This window comes from Oncorhynchus mykiss, chromosome 24 (assembly GCF_057628025.1).
Source record: "Oncorhynchus mykiss isolate SJ-2025 chromosome 24, ASM5762802v1, whole genome shotgun sequence".
NCBI classification, from domain to species: domain Eukaryota; kingdom Metazoa; phylum Chordata; class Actinopteri; order Salmoniformes; family Salmonidae; genus Oncorhynchus; species Oncorhynchus mykiss.
In genome coordinates, this window is record NC_143045.1 from 33,102,501 (window position 1) to 33,122,142 (window position 19,642).

The 19,642-nt window shown below is 45.4% G+C and overlaps 1 protein-coding gene across 1 annotated transcript in view; it reads left to right on the top strand.

Annotated features, from left to right (window-relative positions):
* Positions 1-15,789, top strand: part of LOC110503398 (guanylate cyclase soluble subunit alpha-2-like) — a 56,896-nt gene extending 41,107 nt beyond the window's left edge. The window contains exons 5-9 of the mRNA XM_036961757.2: positions 899-1,111; positions 1,337-1,609; positions 4,439-4,582; positions 13,201-13,355; positions 14,386-15,789. Coding sequence (XP_036817652.1) covers positions 899-1,111; positions 1,337-1,609; positions 4,439-4,582; positions 13,201-13,355; positions 14,386-14,605 — 1,005 coding nt within the window. The 3' untranslated portion in view covers positions 14,606-15,789. The remainder of the gene's footprint in view (positions 1-898; positions 1,112-1,336; positions 1,610-4,438; positions 4,583-13,200; positions 13,356-14,385) is intronic.
* The last annotated feature ends 3,853 nt before the right edge of the window (positions 15,790-19,642 follow it).

Consider the following 19,642-nt stretch of genomic DNA (forward strand, 5'->3'; position numbering starts at 1 on the left):
TACTAACCTAACTGACAGAGTCAAAAAAAGGAAGCCTTTGCAGAATAAAAACTATTCCAAAACATGCACCCTGTTTACAAAGGCACTAAAGTAATACTGCAAAAAATGTGGCAAAGCAATTCACTTTATGTCCTGAATACAAAGTGTTATGTTTGGGTCAAATTCAATACAACAAATTACTGAGTACCACTCTCCATATTTTCAAGCACAGTGGTGGCTGCATCATGTTATGTGTATGCTTGTAATCGTTAAGGACTAGGAGATTTTCCTGATTAAAAAGTGACGTAATAGAGATAAGCACAGGCCAAATCCTAGAAGATAACCTAAAACACAAGGCCAAATCTACACTGGAGTTTCTTTCCAAGAAGAGAGTGAATGTTCCTGAGGGGCTGACTTACAGGTTTGACTTAAATCTTCTAGAAAATGTATGGCTAGACTTGAAAATGGTTGTTTAGCAACAACCAATTTTACAGAGGTTGAACATTTCTGAAAAGAATAATGGGCAAATGTTGCACAATCCAGGTGTGGATCACTCTCTGAGACTGTACCCCGAAAGGTGTAATTGCTGCGAAAGGTCATTCTAACATGTATTGACTCAGGAGGTTGAATACTTATCTAATCAACATATAGTAGTGTTGAATTTTTCACATTTTTCTTCCACTTTGACATTGGAGTATTTTGTGTAGATCATTGACAACAAAAGGACAATGAAATCAATTTTAATCTCACTTTGTAACACAACAAAATCAAGGAGTGTGAATACTTTCTGAAGGCTCTGTATTCCCCACAGTCTGCATTCCATTGATCTCTTTATCGCATGAATAACCCCTCTCCCTGTCTTCTGCCCCACACCCTCTCTCTCTCTCTCTTTCTCTTGCTCTTTCTCTCTCTTTGCCAGGTGATGGAGGTGAAGGGTCAGATGATTCATGTCCCAGAATCCTCTACTCTGATGTTCCTGGGTTCCCCCCGGGTGGACAAGCTGGAGGAGCTGATGGGCAGGGGCCTCTACCTGTCAGACATCCCCATCCACGACGCCACGCGTGATGTCATACTGGTGGGACAGCAGGCCAAGGCACAGGACGGCCTCAAGAACAGGATGGACAAACTAAAGGTACAGTCAAACACACATGCAATATGCACAAACACACACACACACAAGTGCACACACACGGTCACACACACATACACGTGTGCTCATACTCATTATTCTGTCACGTAGACATTCAGCAGCCGACTCATCCAGCTTCAGAAAAAGAGAAAACGCGTTGGTCACTAAACCTCTACTCCGTCATCCCCATTCTATTAATTGTATTTCTATCCCTGTGCTCTTCCCCAGGCAACTCTAGAAAAGACACACCAAGCTCTAGAAGAGGAGAAGAGGAGGACAGTAGACCTTCTCTACTCCATCTTTCCTGGTGACGTGGCCCAGAAGCTGTGGCAGGGGGAGTCTGTCCCCGCCAGGAAGTTTGATGATGTCACCATGCTGTTCTCTGACATCGTGGGCTTCACGGCAGTGTGTGCCCAGTGTACCCCCATGCAGGTCATCAGCATGCTCAACGAGCTCTACACACGCTTCGACTACCAGTGTGGAATCCTAGATGTGTATAAGGTAGGAACACACACCTGTTTCACTACCAGTGTGGAATCCTAGATGTGTATAAGGTGGGAACACACCTGTTTCACTACCAGTGTGGAATCCTAGATGTGAATAAGGTGGGAACACACCTGTTTCACTACCAGTGTGGAATCCTAGATGTGTATAAGGTGGGGACACACCTGTTTCACTACCAGTGTGGAATCCTAGATGTGTATAAGGTGGGAACACACCTGTTTGACTACCAGTGTGGAATCCTAGATGTGAATAAGGTGGGAACACACCTGTTTCACTACCAGTGTGGAATCCTAGATGTGTATAAGGTGGGAACACACCTGTTTCACTACCAGTGTGGAATCCTAGATGTGTATAAGGTGGGAACACACCTGTTTCACGTCACAAACTGAACAGTGCATGCTTGCTGTTATATGTTTCAGGGTTTGGGTCGATTCTGAATTGAGTTACGAATTGCTCTTTAATTCCATTTCAATTATTGTATTTCAATTGAATTTGAATTGGCCACACCCCACAGGAAGAAGAATTTAGATTGCATTCAAATTAAAGGAAGTAGAATTTAATTAAATTAATTTCAAATGACTTATTTATTCTACACATCACCATAGCAATGTTTATTTTGACTTGGTTACCAATACCATTTAGCATTAGATTGAAACATTTCATCTTTAAAACTCATTTTCCTAAAACAGTAAAAAATAATTAGTGGTCTAGAAATACTCTAAGATCATATTGTGGGTTGTCTTTAATAATTCATAACTCCCTTAAATGTTTTTAAATATCAGAAACAAAATGTTTTCCCATAATGCATTAGATCAAACTGTTTGACATATTTGAGTTCAAATAAAACTCATATTGTAACGGTCTTCTTCCTCCTCTGACGAGGAGTAGTAGGAAGGATCGGAGGACCACTGCGCAGCGTGGTTAGTGTCCATATTGTTTTAATGAGAATACTGAACACTGAACAAAAACTATAAAACGAACAGTCCTGAACGGTGAAGCAAAAACACAGAACAGAAAATAATCACTCACAACTCAGGCGTGAAAACAGGCTGCCTTAAGTATGGTTCTCAATCAGGGACAACGATTGACTGCTGCCTCTGATTGAGAACCATACCAGGCCAAACACAGAAATCCCAAATCATAGAAAAAAGAACATAGACTGCCCACCCCAACTCACGCCCTGACCATACTAGAACAAAGACAAAACAAAGGAACTAAGGTCAGAACGTGACACATATTTCAAATGGTATGTGTATTCGTTGTGTTAATAAGTGGTAGATTTGTCAAATGAATGTGATTTTCATGTTACACATCTCAGTTGACTCAAATCAAATTAAATTCAAATTATGCTTCCTGTGGAGTGTGGCCAATTGAAATTAAATTGAAATTCATTGTTTGAATTGGATTACATTCAGAAATGCTGAATTGACTCCAACCCTGATATGTGTCATCTGTCCACATAGGAGAGGTATAGTGCAATTGAGTAATGGTGCTGCCGTGGGTAAATACAAGGATCAATCAAGTTGTGTTTTATATCAGCACTGTGTGTGTGCGTGTGTGTGCGTGCGTGCATATGTATCGGGTGGAAAAACACACTGATTAATGGCTAATGCAACAGTGCTTAACAACATTGTGTCAATACTGGCTGCCTGACAGAGTGGTATTACAACAAGGCCCAGTGCGTCCATTAACAACCATCACTCCCTCCATCCATCTAGCACTACATCAGCTCTCGTCCTTCGCCAGCTCTCTATCCATCCCTCCATCCATCTAGCACTACATCAGCTCTCGTCCTTCGCCAGCTCTCTATCCATCCCTCCATCCATCTAGCACTACATCAGCTCTCGTCCTTCGCCAGCTCTCTATCCATCCCTCCATCCATCTAGCACTACATCAGCTCTCGTCCTTCGCCAGCTCTCTATCCATCCCTCCATCCATCTAGCACTACATCAGCTCTCGTCCTTCGCCAGCTCTCTATCCATCCCTCCATCCATCTAGCACTACATCAGCTCTCGTCCTTCGCCAGCTCTCTATCCATCCCTCCATTCATCTAGCACTACATCAGCTCTCGTCCTTCGCCAGCTCTCTATCCATCCCTCCATCCATCTAGCACTACATCAGCTCGCTATCCATCCCTCCATCCATCTAGCACTACATCAGCTCTCTATCCATCCCTCCATCCATCTAGCACTACATCAGCTCTCGTCCTTCGCCAGCTCTCTATCCATCCCTCCATCCATCTAGCACTACATCAGCTCTCTATCCATCCCTCCATCCATCTAGCACTACTTCAGCTCTCGTCCTCCGCCAGCTCTCTATCTATCCCTCCATCCATCTAGCACTACATCAGCTCTCTAGCCATCCCTCCATCCATCTAGCACTACATCAGCTCTCGTCCTCCGCCAGCTCTCTATCCATCCCTCCATCCGTCTAGCACTACATCAGCTCTCGTCCTTCGCCAGGGTTTGAGTCAGCACAGATACAACAGCTTTTCTTACCCATCCTTTCCTTTCTCCTCAACCTTCTACTTTTTTACTTGACTCTTCCCCTTCTCTCTTTCTACTTCTATTTCCTCTCGTCTCCACTTTCTCCTCTCCCCCTCTATTTTCCTGCTCTATGTGAGGAGGGGGAGGGGGAGAGGAGTCCCAAGAAAATAAGAGTTGTGTTTCTTGTCGTCAGGTACAGCTTGTCTGAGTGTTTATTTTAATTCTGACAATAACCCTGCCAGGATAAATGTTATGAAAATATTTACATTTGATTAAGTATAGAACTCAAATCAAATGAAATCGTCATGGCTTCATGGACTCTTCTCCAATCCCCATATAGATTGAGACTATAGGCGACGCCTACTGTGTTGCGGGCGGGCTCCACCGGAAGATTGACAGCCATGCCAAGCCAATCGCACTCATGGCCCTGAAGATGATGGAGCTGTCAGAGGAGGTGTTAACGCCGGACGGCAAGTCCATCAAGGTGAGTCTTCGCTTGGCACAGGAGAGGGGATGGGCTATATCTCCCTCACTCTCTTTTTCTGTCATCTTTTCTATCTCCCTTTTCACTCCTCCTCTTTTTCTTTCTTTCTTTCTTTCTTTCTTTCTTTCTTTCTTTCTTTCTTTCTTTCTTTCTTTCTTTCTTTCTTTCTTTCTTTCTTTCTTTCTCTTTTCACCCTCTCCTCCTACTGTCTGTCTCTCTTCTCATTCAAATGTATATGTGGTTTACACCTGGAATTTTAAGCATGTATCAGCTTATCAGTGCGGTGCTGTGTTGTGCCACAGACAGAAGGGGTAACCCAGACATGTCACAGTGGCTATAGAGCTGAAACATCCATTTAGAAAGTTTTCTTACCACCAAATATGGTAGTGAGAGGAAGTCCAGTCGCTGGTAGTGGGAGAGGATGGAACTAGGTGAAACTGGGCCAAGTTGTCATTGATGAAACATCTGATCTCAAAAAGAATTCTGTTCCCAAAACTAGAATCCGCTATGAACACAGTGCACTCAGTTTTATAAGTTTAAAAGCAGTTTTTTAGTAGGAGTGCAAGGTCGAATTGAGTTTGTGCACATGCACACTTCACAGAGGAGGCATTCCCTAATGGAATACATGCTACAACACGTCAAAAGAATCTCGCTAGCTCGTGCTTGGCTTTGCCCACCTCCTTGCTTGTTCTGCCGACTATGCTTCATTTGCTCCCACTGTAATGTGTTGTGTTGTGCTAGCTGTGTTGTATTATGTTGCGATAGCTGTGCTATGTTATGTTGTGCTAGATTGTGCTGTGTTGGTCTAGCTGTGTTGTGTTGTGCTAGCTGTGTTGTGCTAGCTGTGTTGTGCTATCTGTGTTGTGATGTGTTGTGCTAGCTGTGTTGTGCTAGCTGTGTTGTGTTATGTTGTGCTTTATTGTGCTGTGTTGAGCTATCTGTGTTGTGCTATCTGTGTTGTGATGTGTTGTGCTAGCTGTGTTGTGTTGTGCTGTGTTGAGCTAGCTGTGTTGTGTTGAGCTAGCTGTGTTGTGTTGTGCTGTGCTAGCTGTGTTGTGTTGTGTTGTGCTAGCTGTGTTGTTTTGTGTCATGCTAGCTGTGTTGTGCTAGTTGCTTCGTCCCATTGGCTGGCTGACAGTCCCAGATGTGTGTGTGTTATAATCGTCGTGGCCCATTGGGAAGGAAGTTCTTCACCAGCTGTAGATGCTGACAATGGAGCCCCTCTCATCTTCCCCTTTACTGACGATGAGATGAACCGTGTCTTCACAAGGAAGGGAGCACACGGCATGCACACACACACACACACACACACACACACACACACACGGACCGACACTACAATGGGTGTGTGTTTTTGTGTGTGTACAATAAATGAGTGTTTGTGGATGTCCGTGTGCATAATAATACTTGCAGTGTGTGATCACAGCACGTATGTGTGTAATTGACTTATTGCCGACACACCGGTCGTCACGTGACGGATAGAACATGGGAATGCGTAGTGTGCCGTTGCCATGGTGATGGGAGAATCGTGACATGGCAGCAGGGGCTGTTTTTGGCTAATTAATGCCGGTTGTTTCTGTTACGCTGTTGTTTTAATGTGTTACAGGAAATACATGAGCTTTGTGTTGGGTTGTATTGTGTTACAGGAAATACATGAGCTTTGTGTTGGGTTGTATTGTGTTACAGAGAATACATGAGCTTTGTGTTGGGTTGTATTGTGTTACAGAGAATACATGAGCTTTGTGTTGGGTTGTATTGTGTTACAGGAAATACATGAGCTTTGTGTTGGGTTGTATTGTGTTACAGGAAATACATGAGCTTTGTGTTGGGTTGTATTGTGTTACAGGAAATACATGACCTTTGTGTTGGGTTGTATTGTGTTACAGGAAATACATGAGCTTTGTGTTGGGTTGTATTGTGTTACAGGAAATACATGAGCTTTGTGTTGGGTTGTATTGTGTTACAGGAAATACATGAGCTTTGTGTTGGGTTGTATTGTGTTACAGGAAATACATGAGCTTTGTGTTGGGTTGTATTGTGTTACAGGAAATACATGAGCTTTGTGTTGGGTTGTATTGTGTTACAGGAAATACATGAGCTTTGTGTTGGGTTGTATTGTGTTACAGAGAAGGTCACGTTCAGGCAGTCTATCTTCCTCACATCTCCATAGGTAGAGGCTCTTTTCTGTTACATCCAGCTGTCAGAGTCAACACTGACAATACAAACATGGTGTGTGTGTGTGTGTGTGTGTGTGTGAGTGTGTGTGAGTGTGGGGGGGGGGGGGGCTTCTAGCATGCTTCAACCTAGACTTTCTATTTATGGCAATCAGCAATAAAAATAACCAACCTCACACAATCTCTGTCTCTGTCTATTGGCATGACAACAAGGGTGCTGGGGATCACATGTACAGTCACGACCGAAATTATTGGCAACCTTAATAGAGATGAGTAAAAAAAGAGTGTTAAAAATAAATTATACAAATACTGAACATGGGGAAATGCTATTATTTTATACCAGCACAATTACTCACAGAAAAATGGGGTTTCAATTATTTGAGCCCCTATCTTTTTGAGAAAAATAGTATTCCTTGTTTAACAGAATATGTTTCTAGAGCAATTGTGTTTGTATTAAACAATATAATTTAGCACTTTTGACCATACAATACAGCTCATTATTTATATGATTTATTAATGCTGTATTTTGTGCTCATCTTTACGAAGGGTGCCAATAATTTTGGTCGTGACTGTATGCAGCTATATGGTGAGCTGGATACAGTGCATTCGGAAAGTATTCAGACCCCTTGACTTTTCGACATTTTGTTACATTATAGCCTTATTCTGAAATGGATTAAATAGTCGTCGTCCCCCCCTCATCAATCTATACACAATACCCCATTATAACAAAGCAAAGATAGGTTTTTAGATGTTTTTGAAAAATAAATAAAGTACTGAAATATCACATTTACTTAAGTATTCAGACCCTTTACTCAGTACTTTGTCGGCAGCGATTACAGTCTCGACTCTTCTTAGGTATGACACTACAGGCTTGCCACACCTGTATTTGGGGAGTTTCTCCCATTCTTCTCTCCAGATCCTCTCAAACTCTGTCAGGTTGGATAGGGAGTGTCGCTGCACAGCTATTTTCAGGTCTCTCCAGAGATGTTAGATCGGGTTAAAGTCCAGGCTCACTCCTGCATTGTCTTGGCTGTGTGCTTAGGGTCATTGTCCTGTTGGAAGGTGAACCTTTGCCCCAGTCTGAGGTTCTGAGCGCTGTGGAGCAGGTATTCATTAAGGTTCTCTCTGTGCGTTGCTCCGTTCATCTTTCCCTCGATCCTGACTAGTCTCAGCTGAAAAAGATCCCCACAGCATGATGCTGCCACCACCATGCTTCACCATAGGGATGGTGCCAGGTTTCCTCCAGACGTGACACTTGGCATTCAAGTTAAAGAGTTCAATCTTGGTTTCATCAGACCAGAGAATCTTGTTTCTCATGGTCTCAGAGTATTTAGGTGCCTTGTGGCAAACTTCAAGCGGGCTGTCATGTGCTTTTTACTGAGGAGTGGCTTCTGTCTGGCCACTCTACCATAAAGGTCTGATTGGTGGAGTGATGCAGAGATGGTTGTCTTTCTGGAAGGTTCTCCCATCTCCACAGAAGAACTCCGGAGATCTGTCAGAGTGACCATTGGGTTCTTGGTCACCTCCCTGACCAAGGCCTTTCTCCACCGATTGCTCAGTTTGGCAGGGCGGTCAGCTCTGGGAAGAGTCTTGGGGGTTCCAAACTTCTTCCATTTAAGAATGATGGAGGCCACTGTGTTCTTGGGGACCTTCAATGCTGCATGTTTGTGTAGAGAACTAGCTGAACCCTGTACCCTTCCCCAGATTCATGCCTCAACACCATGTTGTCTCGGAGCTCTACGGACAATTCCTTCGAGCTCATGGCTTGTTTTTTGCTCTGACATACACTGTCAACTGTGGGACCTTATATAGACAGATGTGCCTTTCCAAATCATGTCCAATCAATTTAATTTACCTCAGGTGAATTCCAATCGAGTTGTAGAAACATCTCAAGGATGATAATGGAAACAGGATGCACCTGATATAAATATGTATTCAGACCCTTTTTATTTTTAATATATTTACACAAATTTATAAAAACCTGTTTTTCATTTGTCATTATGGAGTATTGTGTGTATATTGATGAGGGAAATCCAATTTGGAATAAGGCTGTAACGTAACAAAGTGTGGAAAATGTCAAGGGGTCTGAATATTTTCTGAATGTGCTGTTTGTCCTGGCTCAAACCAGGCTTCTGAAGGAGAGCTCTGTTGGTTGTCTAGAAGGAACACTGTTAAAACTATCTGTCTGTCTGTAGAGCTGCATGATTTGTTTCTCTCTATTCATTCTAACTCTGATACAGCGAAGAGGACATTTCAGAAAGAGAGAAAGAGAGTCCTTTTGTCCTTAAAAACGGCAACTACACAATTCTAATGTTGTGTGTGTGCATGCGTGTGGCCATGCATGTGTATGCCTGTATCAGTCTGTGCACCTGAGGGCATGTGTCTGGTGTGTCTGGTGTGTGTGCATGTGTGTGCATGTGTGTGCATGTGTGTGCATGTGTGTGTGTGTGTGTGTATGTAAATGCGTGTAGCTATGCGTCTGTGTGTATATGTGTGCGTGTGTCTGGTGTGTGTCTGTGCTTGTGTGTGTTTGTGTTTGTGGCCTATAGTTGTGATTAATTCACTGGCCATTGTTCCAGAAATAGACTGGCATAGCTATGCCCTGTAGCCCTGTCTATCTTTCTGTCTCTCTCTCTCTCCCTCTTTCTTTCTCTCTCTCTCTCTCTCTCTCTTTCTTTCTCTCTCTCTCTGTCTCTCTCTTTCTCTCTCTCTCTCTCTCATTCTTTGTTCCCTTGCTCTGAGGAAAAGAGGAGAGATGCTCTGCTCGTTCAAACCACTTCAGCCGGATAAACGCTCTTCAGTCAGCGTGCTCACAACTAGCCAATACCACTATGTTATGTAAACTAGTCTATGAAAGAGAGAGAGGTGGGGAGAGGGAGAGAGAGGTGGGGAGAGGGAGAGAGAGGAGGAGGAGAGAAAGAGAGAGAGATAGTTTTGATCCATATTACTGTTTTAAAATCACATATTCCAGAACACAGAACATCACAATGGTCTAGAGAACCGTGTTCAATGTACCTCACAGCTGTCGGTTGGGATTGGCTGCTTTAGAGCTGCAGTGTGTTTTGATTGGTCTGTTCTGACTCTGTGCTGACTCACAGAAGAGTGAGAGATAGAGGAGAGGGGGGGTAAAGTAGGAGAGGGGGGACAGAGAACTAGAGAGGGGAGAGGGGGACAGAGAACTAGAGAGGGGAGAGAGGGGGACAGAGAAACAGAGAGGGGAGAGGGGGACAGAGAAACAGAGAGGGGAGAGGGGGACAGAGAACTAGAGAGGGGAGAGGGGGACAGAGAAACAGAGGGGAGAGGGGGACAGAGAAACAGAGGGGAGAGGGGGACAGAGAAACAGAGGGGAGAGGGGGACAGAGAAACAGAGGGGAGAGGGGGACAGAGAACTAGAGAGGGGAGAGGGGGACAGAGAACTAAAGAGGGGAGTGGGGGACAGAGAAACAGAGAGGGGAGAGGGGGACAGAGAAACAGAGGGGAGAGGGGGATAGAGAAACAGAGGGGAGAGGGGGACAGAGAAACAGAGTGGAGAGGGGGACAGAGAAATAGAGGGGAGAGGGGGAAAGAGAACTAGAGAGGGGAGAGGGGGACAGAGAACTAGAGAGGGGAGAGGGGGACAGAGAACTAGAGAGGGGAGAGGGGGACAGAGAACTAGAGAGGGGAGAGGGGAACAGAGAACTAGAGAGGGGAGAGGGGGACAGAGAAACAGAGGGGAGAGGGGGACAGAGAAACAGAGGGGAGAGGGGGACAGAGAAACAGAGGGGAGAGGGGGACAGAGAAACAGAGGGGAGAGGGGGACAGAGAACTAGAGAGGGGAGAGGGGGACAGAGAACTAGAGAGGGGAGTGGGGGACAGAGAAACAGAGAGGGGAGAGGGGGACAGAGAAACAGAGGGGAGAGGGGGATAGAGAAACAGAGGGGAGAGGGGGTCAGAGAAACAGAGTGGAGAGGGGGACAGAGAAATAGAGGGGAGAGGGGGAAAGAGAACTAGAGAGGGGAGAGGGGGACAGAGAACTAGAGAGGGGAGAGGGGGACAGAGAACTAGAGAGGGGAGAGGGGGACAGAGAACTAGAGAGGGGAGAGGGGAACAGAGAACTAGAGAGGGGAGAGGGGGACAGAGAAACAGAGGGGAGAGGGGGACAGAGAAACAGAGGGGAGAGGGGGACAGAGAAACAGAGGGGAGAGGGGGACAGAGAACTAGAGAGGGGAGAGGGGGACAGAGAACTAGAGAGGGGAGTGGGGGACAGAGAAACAGAGAGGGGAGAGGGGGACAGAGAACTAGAGAGGGGAGAGGGGGACAGAGAACTAGAGAGGGGAGAGGGGGACAGAGAACTAGAGAGGGGAGAGGGGAACAGAGAACTAGAGAGGGGAGAGGGGGACAGAGCAACAGAGGGGAGAGGGGGACAGAGAAACAGATGGGAGAGGGGGACAGAGAAACAGAGAGGGGAGAGGGGGACAGAGAAACAGAGAGAGGGACATAGAGGGGAGAGGGGGACATAGAGGGGAGAGGGGGACAGAGAGGGGAGAGGGGGACAGAGAGGGGAGAGGGGGACAGAGAGGGGAGAGGGGGACAGAGAAACAGAGGGGAGAGGGGGACAGAGAAACAGAGGGGAGAGGGGGACAGAGAAACAGAGGGGAGAGGCGGACAGAGAAACAGAGGGGAGAGGGGGACAGAGAGGGGAGAGGGGGACAGAGAGGGGAGAGGGGGACATAGAGGGGAGAGGGGACAGAGAAACAGAGAGGGGAGAGGGGGACATAGAGGGGAGAGGGGGACAGAGAACTAGAGAGGGGAGAGGGGGACAGAGAAACAGAGGGGAGAGGGGGACAGAGAAACAGAGAGGGGAGAGGGGACAGAGAAACGGAGAGGGGGACAGAGAAACATAGAGGGGGACAGAGAACTAGAGAGTGGAGAGGGGGACAGAGAACTAGAGAGGTGAGAGGGGGACAGAGAACTAGAGAGGGGAGAGGGGGACAGAGAACTAGAGAGGGGAGAGGGGGACAGAGAACTAGAGAGGGGAGAGAGGTGGACAGAGAAACAGAGAGGGGAGAGGGGGACAGAGAAGGGAGAGGTGAGAGGGGGACAGAGAAACAGAGAGGGGAAAGGGGGACAGAGAAACAGAGAGGGGAGAGGGGACAGATAACTAGAGAGGGGACAGATAACTAGAGGGGAGAGGGGGACAGAGAAACAGAGAGGGGAGAGGGGGCAGAGAAACAGAGAGGGAGTCCATTTGTACAATGAGAGAAAGATCAAAGTACAACACATTAACTTGTCTCTACTTCTCCATCTCTTTCTATCTATCTCCCCTCACTATTTCCTCATAACATCTGGCAATCTGTCCATCTCTGTAGGTAGCAGTGTGATCAGAACTAGCCAATACCAATCTGTCCATCTCTATAACAGTGTGATCAGAACTAGCCAATACCAATCTGTCCATCTCTATAACAGTGTGATCAGAACTAGCCAATACCAATCTGTCCATCTCTGTAGCAGTGTGATCAGAACTAGCCAATACCAATCTGTCCATCTCTGTAGCAGTGTGATCAGAATAGCACACCTTTGCCCTCACGTTTTCCTCGCTCTCTCTTCCTCCCCCTCTTCACTCTCTCTCTGCTCTCGCTCTCTCTCATTGCCAAGGTTACCCACATTAGTGTGCTGGCATGTGCTCAGTGCCGTTAGTAACCGTGGAGATGAGATACTGAAGTGGATCATTAGAGATGATGTGTGTTTGTGTGTTGTGTGTCAGACTTACAATGGAGTGTGTTTGAAGTGTGATGATCACATTTAAATCCCAGCTATAATAATATACTTATAATTAATTCCATGACAGACTGACCAGGTGAATCCAGGTGAAAGCTATGATACCTTATTGATGTTACTTGTTAAATCCACTTCAATCAGTGTAAATGAAGGGAAGGAGACAGGTTAAAGAAGGATTTTTAAACCTTGAGACAATTGAGAAATGTATTGTGTATGTGTGTCATTCAGAGGGTCAATGGGCAAGACAAAATATTTAAGTGCCTTTGAACAGGGTATGGCAGAAGGTGCCAGGTGCAGCGGTTTGTGTCAAGAACTGCAACGCTGCTGGGTTTTTCACGCTCAACAGTTTCCCATGTGTAATAAGAATGGTCCACCACCCAAAGGACATCCAGTCAACTTGACACAACTGTGGGAAGCATTGGAGTCAACATGGGCCAGCATCCCTGTGGAATGCTTTCAACACCTTGTAGAGTCCATACCCCGACAAACTGAGGAAGTTCTGAGAGGGGGGGGGGGGTGCAACTCAATATCAGGTGTTCCTAGTGTTTAGTATACTCAGTGTATAGGTCTGTTTTGTCATGTTACTAACTCCAACAGTGTTCAGCTCAGCCCTATACTGAAACAGTGTTCAACTGATATCTCTCTCTCTCTGCTTCTCCCTCTACTCTCTGCTTCTCCATCCTTCAGCTGCGTATAGGTATCCATACAGGCTCAGTGTTGGCGGGGGTGGTTGGGGTGAGGATGCCCAGGTACTGTCTGTTTGGCAACAATGTCACACTGGCCAGCAAGTTTGAGTCTGGGAGCCACCCTCGATGCATCAACGTCAGCCCAACCACATACTGGTGAGTACACCTGTGTGTGTGTGTGTATGTGTGTGTGTGTGTGTGTGTGTGTGTGTGTGTGTGTGTGTGTGTGTGTGTGTGTGTGTGTGTGTGTGTGTCTGTGTGTGTGTCTGTGTGTGTGTGTGTGTGTGTGTGTGTGAGGGGGGAGAATGAATGGCAAAAGAGCAGCTTTCAGTCTCTAAGGACATTTGAGTAAGAAACAGTCACTGCATTTGTGATACGTCATAAACACACGGCCGCAAGCACACACACACACACACACGCACACGCACACGCACACTCACACTCACACTCACACTCACACGCACACGCACACGCACACGCACACACACACACACACACACACACACACACACACACACACACACACACAGTGACTCTGATGTTGAGTCAAACGCTGCCTGTGGAGGCACTTTGTGATGAGAACTGATCATAGTGTTCTCTCCCTCTCTCCCTCTCTTTCTCTCTCTCTCCTTCTTATCTCTCGTCTATGGTGTCCCTTATGTGAGTCAGTGAGTCAAAAGCGTTGCCTTGGAAACCTCTCTATTTTTGCAGTCAAGGACGTTCTCTTCTCAGAATCACAAATTATTTGCACGACACAGAGGGCTAATTGTTGCAGATTTAAACCAACCTGTGTGTGTGTGTGTGTGTGTGTGTGTGTGTGTGTGTGTGTGTGTGTGTGTGTGTGTGTGTGTGTGTGAATGGTGATTAATAAATCCAGTGTGTGTTCTGCCTTCTCTGCTAATATCTCTGTGGACTCAGCATATGTACACACTGTGTAATTGCTTGCTTGTGTGTGTGTGTGTGTGTGTGTGTACAGATACCCCCCTGCAGCACAAACACACAACTGTAGCTTGTGAATAATGCCTGGGTTTGTGATTGGCCTTATCTCATTCTGAACAGGGCTACATCACTCCCTGGAGAGTCACTGCTGTTTGGAGAAATAGCCAAATCCCACTCTGCAGCCAAATATAACACACAGTCATCATGTGTTTTTAAATCTCACTCCTCTTTCTTTCCCTCTCTCCAGGCTGCTGAAAGACGATTGCTCCTTCTCTTTCGTCCCTCGTTCCCGGTTGGAGCTTCCTGATAATTTTCCGAAGGAGATCCCGGGAACATGCTACTTCCTGGAGGGAGGGACTTCCCATAGCCACACCTCCCTGACAAGCTCCCGTTCCGCCCCCCCAGAGCCCCTGAGGAAAGTGTCTTACAGCATCGGCACCATGTTCCTGCGAGAGACCAGTCTATAGGCTCCCAAAACACAGACACACACACACTGCATCAACACACACACACACACACACACACACACACACACACACACACACACACACACACACTGCATCAACACACACACACACACACACTGCATCAACACACACACACACACACACACATTGCATCAACATACACACACAACTCTAAACCTATAGCCCAAACCCTACCCCATGTTTAAATAGGAGACTAGAGATGACAATACCCTCCTACCCCAAACCAGGACGCAGTCCTCTTAACAACCTCCCTCGCTTTTCCATTTAGAAACAGACACTCCTCGCTTCACCAAGTTACCAAGGGCAACCTCCCTTTACCCTGCAACCCCACCACAAACCAGACTTTGAAGGTTGAGAGAAGAGGAGGGAAAACATCAAAATCAACAGAGACAATATAATAGAATAATCTAGCAAGTTCAAAACTTAACTAAAGCCTTCTGCTTGTAGAACAAGGTATACTGTAACCACGGATACCACGGCTGGCTGTCAGTCTGGGCATGGCAGGAACTGTGTTATTATCAACAACGCTCACAACTCAGTGCCTTCTTCACTAGAACACTCCAGACATACACTCTCAAACCCCCAACATGTGAGCTGGCTGAACACACAGGGAAATGGAACGAGGTCTGCAGCTCTGATACTCCCCACAGTGATGTGTGTGACTCTCCCAAATCAGTCACTGTGGGGAGTCTATGTTGTTTCGGTCCAGCTAGCAGCTGAACCACTGAGATGTTCGGACATTTTCTCTTTCAGTTAGCTGAATGCATCCATCTCCCAGCCCATCTGTCAACACTAAACCATGGACATGAGCAAACAGCACGTAAATCCATCCACCCCCCTCCCCTCCATCCACCAACTCTAATAACCGAGGTGTGGATAGGAAGGGGGGGGGGGGGGGGTCTCTAACTCTAACTCTATGTCATTCCAGATCTCTACGTCATTCTATGTTTTTAGAGCAATAACCTTGGGATCCTATCTCTGTCACCACTCTAGTCCCCAACCTCATTTCTCTCTCACACACACAAACACACATTGGCTTGTTACAATAAGAAATGGCCCGCTTCAATCAAATACAATTCTAACATATTTGTGCTGGAAGTGGTTTTTGATGTCATTGATTTAGCTGTGAGGTTAAACTATTAAAGATAAAAAATTAAACAAAATAATCAGTCAGTCACCCCATTGAGACTATGTTGGCTTTCCAACAGCATCACAATCAAATGTTCCATCCCATGTTGGCTTTCCAACAGCATCACAATCAAATGTTCCATCCCATGTTGGCTTTCCAACAGCATCACAATCAAATGTTCCATCCCATGTTGGAGTTCTACACCAACAGCATCATAATCAAATGTTCCATCCCACGTTGGAGTTCTACACCAACAGCATCATAATCAAATGTTCCATCCCATGTTGGCTTTCCAACAGCATCACAATCAAATGTTCCATCCCACTTTGGAGTTCTACACCAACAGCATCATAATCAAATGTTCCATCCCATGTTGGCTTTCCAACAGCATCACAAGCAAATGTTCCTTCCCATGTTGGAGTTCTACACCATTAGCATCATAATCAAATGTTCCATCCCATGTTGGCTTTCCAACAGCATCACAATCAAATGTTCCATCCCACGTTGGAGTTCTACACCCTCAGCATCATAATCAAATGTTCCATCCCATGTTGGCTTTCCAACAGCATCACAATCAAATGTTCCATCCCATGTTGGAGTTCTACACCAACAGCATCATAATCAAATGTTCCATCCCATGTTGGAGTTCTACACCAACAGCATCATAATAAAATGTTCCATCCCACGTTGGAGTTCTACACCAACAGCATCACAATCAAATGTTCCATCCCACGTTGGAGTTCTACACCAACAGCATCATAATCAAATGTTCCATCCCATGTTGGAGTTCTACACCAACAGCATCATAATCAAATGTTCCATCCCATGTTGGAGTTCTACACCAACAGCATCATAATCAAATGTTCCATCCCATGTTGGAGTTCTACACCAACAGCATCATAATCAAATGTTCCATCCCACGTTGGAGTTCTACACCAACAGCATCATAATCAAATGTTCCATCCCATCTTGGAGTTCTACACCAACAGCATCACAATCAAATGGTCCATCCCACGTTGGAGTTCTACACGAACAGCATCATAATCAAATGTTCCATCCCATGTTGGAGTTCTACACCAACAGCATCATAATCAAATGTTCCATCCCACGTTGGAGTTCTACACCAACAGCATCATAATCAAATGTTCCATCCCATGTTGGAGATCTACACCAACAGCATCATAATCAAATGTTCCATCCCACGTTGGAGTTCTACACCAACAGCATCATAATCAAATGTTCCATCCCATGTTGGAGTTCTACACCAACAGCATCATAATCAAATGTTCCATCCCACGTTGGAGTTCTACACCAACAGCATCATAATCAAATGTTCCATCCCACGTTGGAGTTCTACACCAACAGCATCATAATCAAATGTTCCATCCCATGTTGGAGTTCTACACCAACAGCATCACAATCAAATGTTCCATCCCATGTTGGAGTTCTACACCAACAGCATCATAATCAAATGTTCCATCCCACGTTGGAGTTCTACACCAACAGCATCACAATCAAATGTTCCATCCCACGTTGGAGTTCTACACCAACAGCATCATAATCAAATGTTCCATCCCATGTTGGAGTTCTACACCAACAGCATCATAATCAAATGTTCCATCCCATGTTGGAGTTCTACACCAACAGCATCATAATCAAATGTTCCATCCCACGTTGGAGTTCTACACCAACAGCATCATAATCAAATGTTCCATCCCATCTTGGAGTTCTACACCAACAGCATCACAATCAAATGTTCCATCCCACGTTGGAGTTCTACACGAACAGCATCATAATCAAATGTTCCATCCCATGTTGGAGTTCTATACCAACAGCATCATAATCAAATGTTCCATCCCACGTTGGAGTTCTACACCAACAGCATCATAATCAAATGTTCCATCCCACGTTGGAGTTCTACACCAACAGCATCATAATCAAATGTTCCATCCCATGTTGGAGTTCTACACCAACAGCATCATAATCAAATGTTCCATCCCACGTTGGAGTTCTACACCAACAGCATCATAATCAAATGTTCCATCCCACGTTGGAGTTCTACACCAACAGCATCATAATCAAATGTTCCATCCCATGTTGGAGTTCTACACCAACAGCATCACAATCAAATGTTCCATCCCATGTTGGAGTTCTACACCAACAGCATCATAATCAAATGTTCCATCCCATGTTGGAGTTCTACACCAAAGAACTTCACCATGTAAGATAACCTGTAAAAACACAAGTGTGTGTGCGTGTGTCCGAGCGAGCGAGAAGTAAGTGTAAGATAACCTGTAAAAACACAAGTGTGTGTGCGTGTGTCCGAGCGAGCGAGAAGTAAGTGTAAGATAACCTGTGGATCTGTTATTGCATTAAACTCTGTACAAAATAACTTGTATGTAAAAAGGCCTATATCTATATTAAATATGTACAATTTAGAAATATTTAATAATTCAACAGAAAATATTCAATTTTAAATATCATTCTATGTTGTACTTGTTGGTATTATTCACAAGTTTAGATGAGTACATTCACATTTCTGTTGACTTTTTTCTTTTTTTGGTGAAATGATTTGACATGTCTGAGTCGTCTGTTATCTAGGCCTATAAATAACATTACTGATATATCTGGTTGGAAACACGTTGAAATCTGTTGAATGACTGAGTTGTAAGGCACATCCTCTGTCAAATAAGTCGTCAATAAAAATCAGCAGATATGTTTAAAAATGAAGAATGTGTTCAGTTTATTATGTTCATCACATGATGGACAGGGGTACAGCCATTGATGGGCTGTATTTCCGGTCACAACTTGCAGACTTGTTTTCGAGTTGCTGTGCGTTTTGTTGCCAACCTGTTTTGCAACCTGACAAATTTACGGTTTTTACTTTTTAATTACCGTTTATATTTTTTTTCCCTCAACTTTTTCACTCCGGACGCTTTATCTGGACACGATTCGTCAGGACCTCCAACAGCCGAAGCTAAGTAGTAACATTAACATGATGCCTTCTAATTGCAGTCGCTGTACTCGCCTTACGGCGAGGATAGCTGTGCTGCAAGCCCAGCTTCAGACGCAATCGCTAGGCAAGGGTAATTTCAGTGTAGGAAAGGATGAAACCGCGTCTGTGCCACCAGTAAGTACAGATAGTAGTATAAATCCCCTGGCACAGTCCCCGCAGCCGGACAACTTTCTCACGGTTTCTGGAAGGAAATGCTGTAGGAACGCTCAACCGGTGTCGCTCATTCAGCCGACAGAAACTTTCAACCGGTTTTCCCCATTAAGCAGCGGGTCGGAGTCAGAGGCCGAGTCTTCTCTGGTCTCCTCCCGTTACGGGGTCTGAGACGCCGAAGCTTCCCACCATTAGCTCTGACAAATTGAAAACTCTAGTCATTGGCGACTCCATTACCCGCAGTATTAGACTTAAAACGAATCATCCAGCGATCATACACTGTTTACCGGGGGGCAGGGCTACCGACGTTAAGGCTAATCTGAAGATGGTGCTGGCTAAAGCTAAAACTGGCGAGTGTAGAGAGTATAGAGATATTGTTATCCACGTCGGCACCAACGATGTTAGGATGAAACAGTCAGAGATCACCAAGCGCAACATAGCTTCTGCGTGTAAATCAGCTAGAAAGATGTGTCGGCATCAAGTAATTGTCTCTGGCCCCCTCCCACTTAGGGAGAGTGATGAGCTCTACAGCAGAGTCTCACAACTCAATCGCTGGTTGAAAACTGTTTTCTGCCCCTCCCAAAAGATAGAATTTGTAGATAATTGGCCCTCTTTCTGGGACTCACCCACAAACAGGACCAAGCCTGACCTGCTGAGGAGTGACGGACTCCATCCTAGCTGGAGGGGTGCTCTCATTTTATCTACCAACATAGACAGGGCT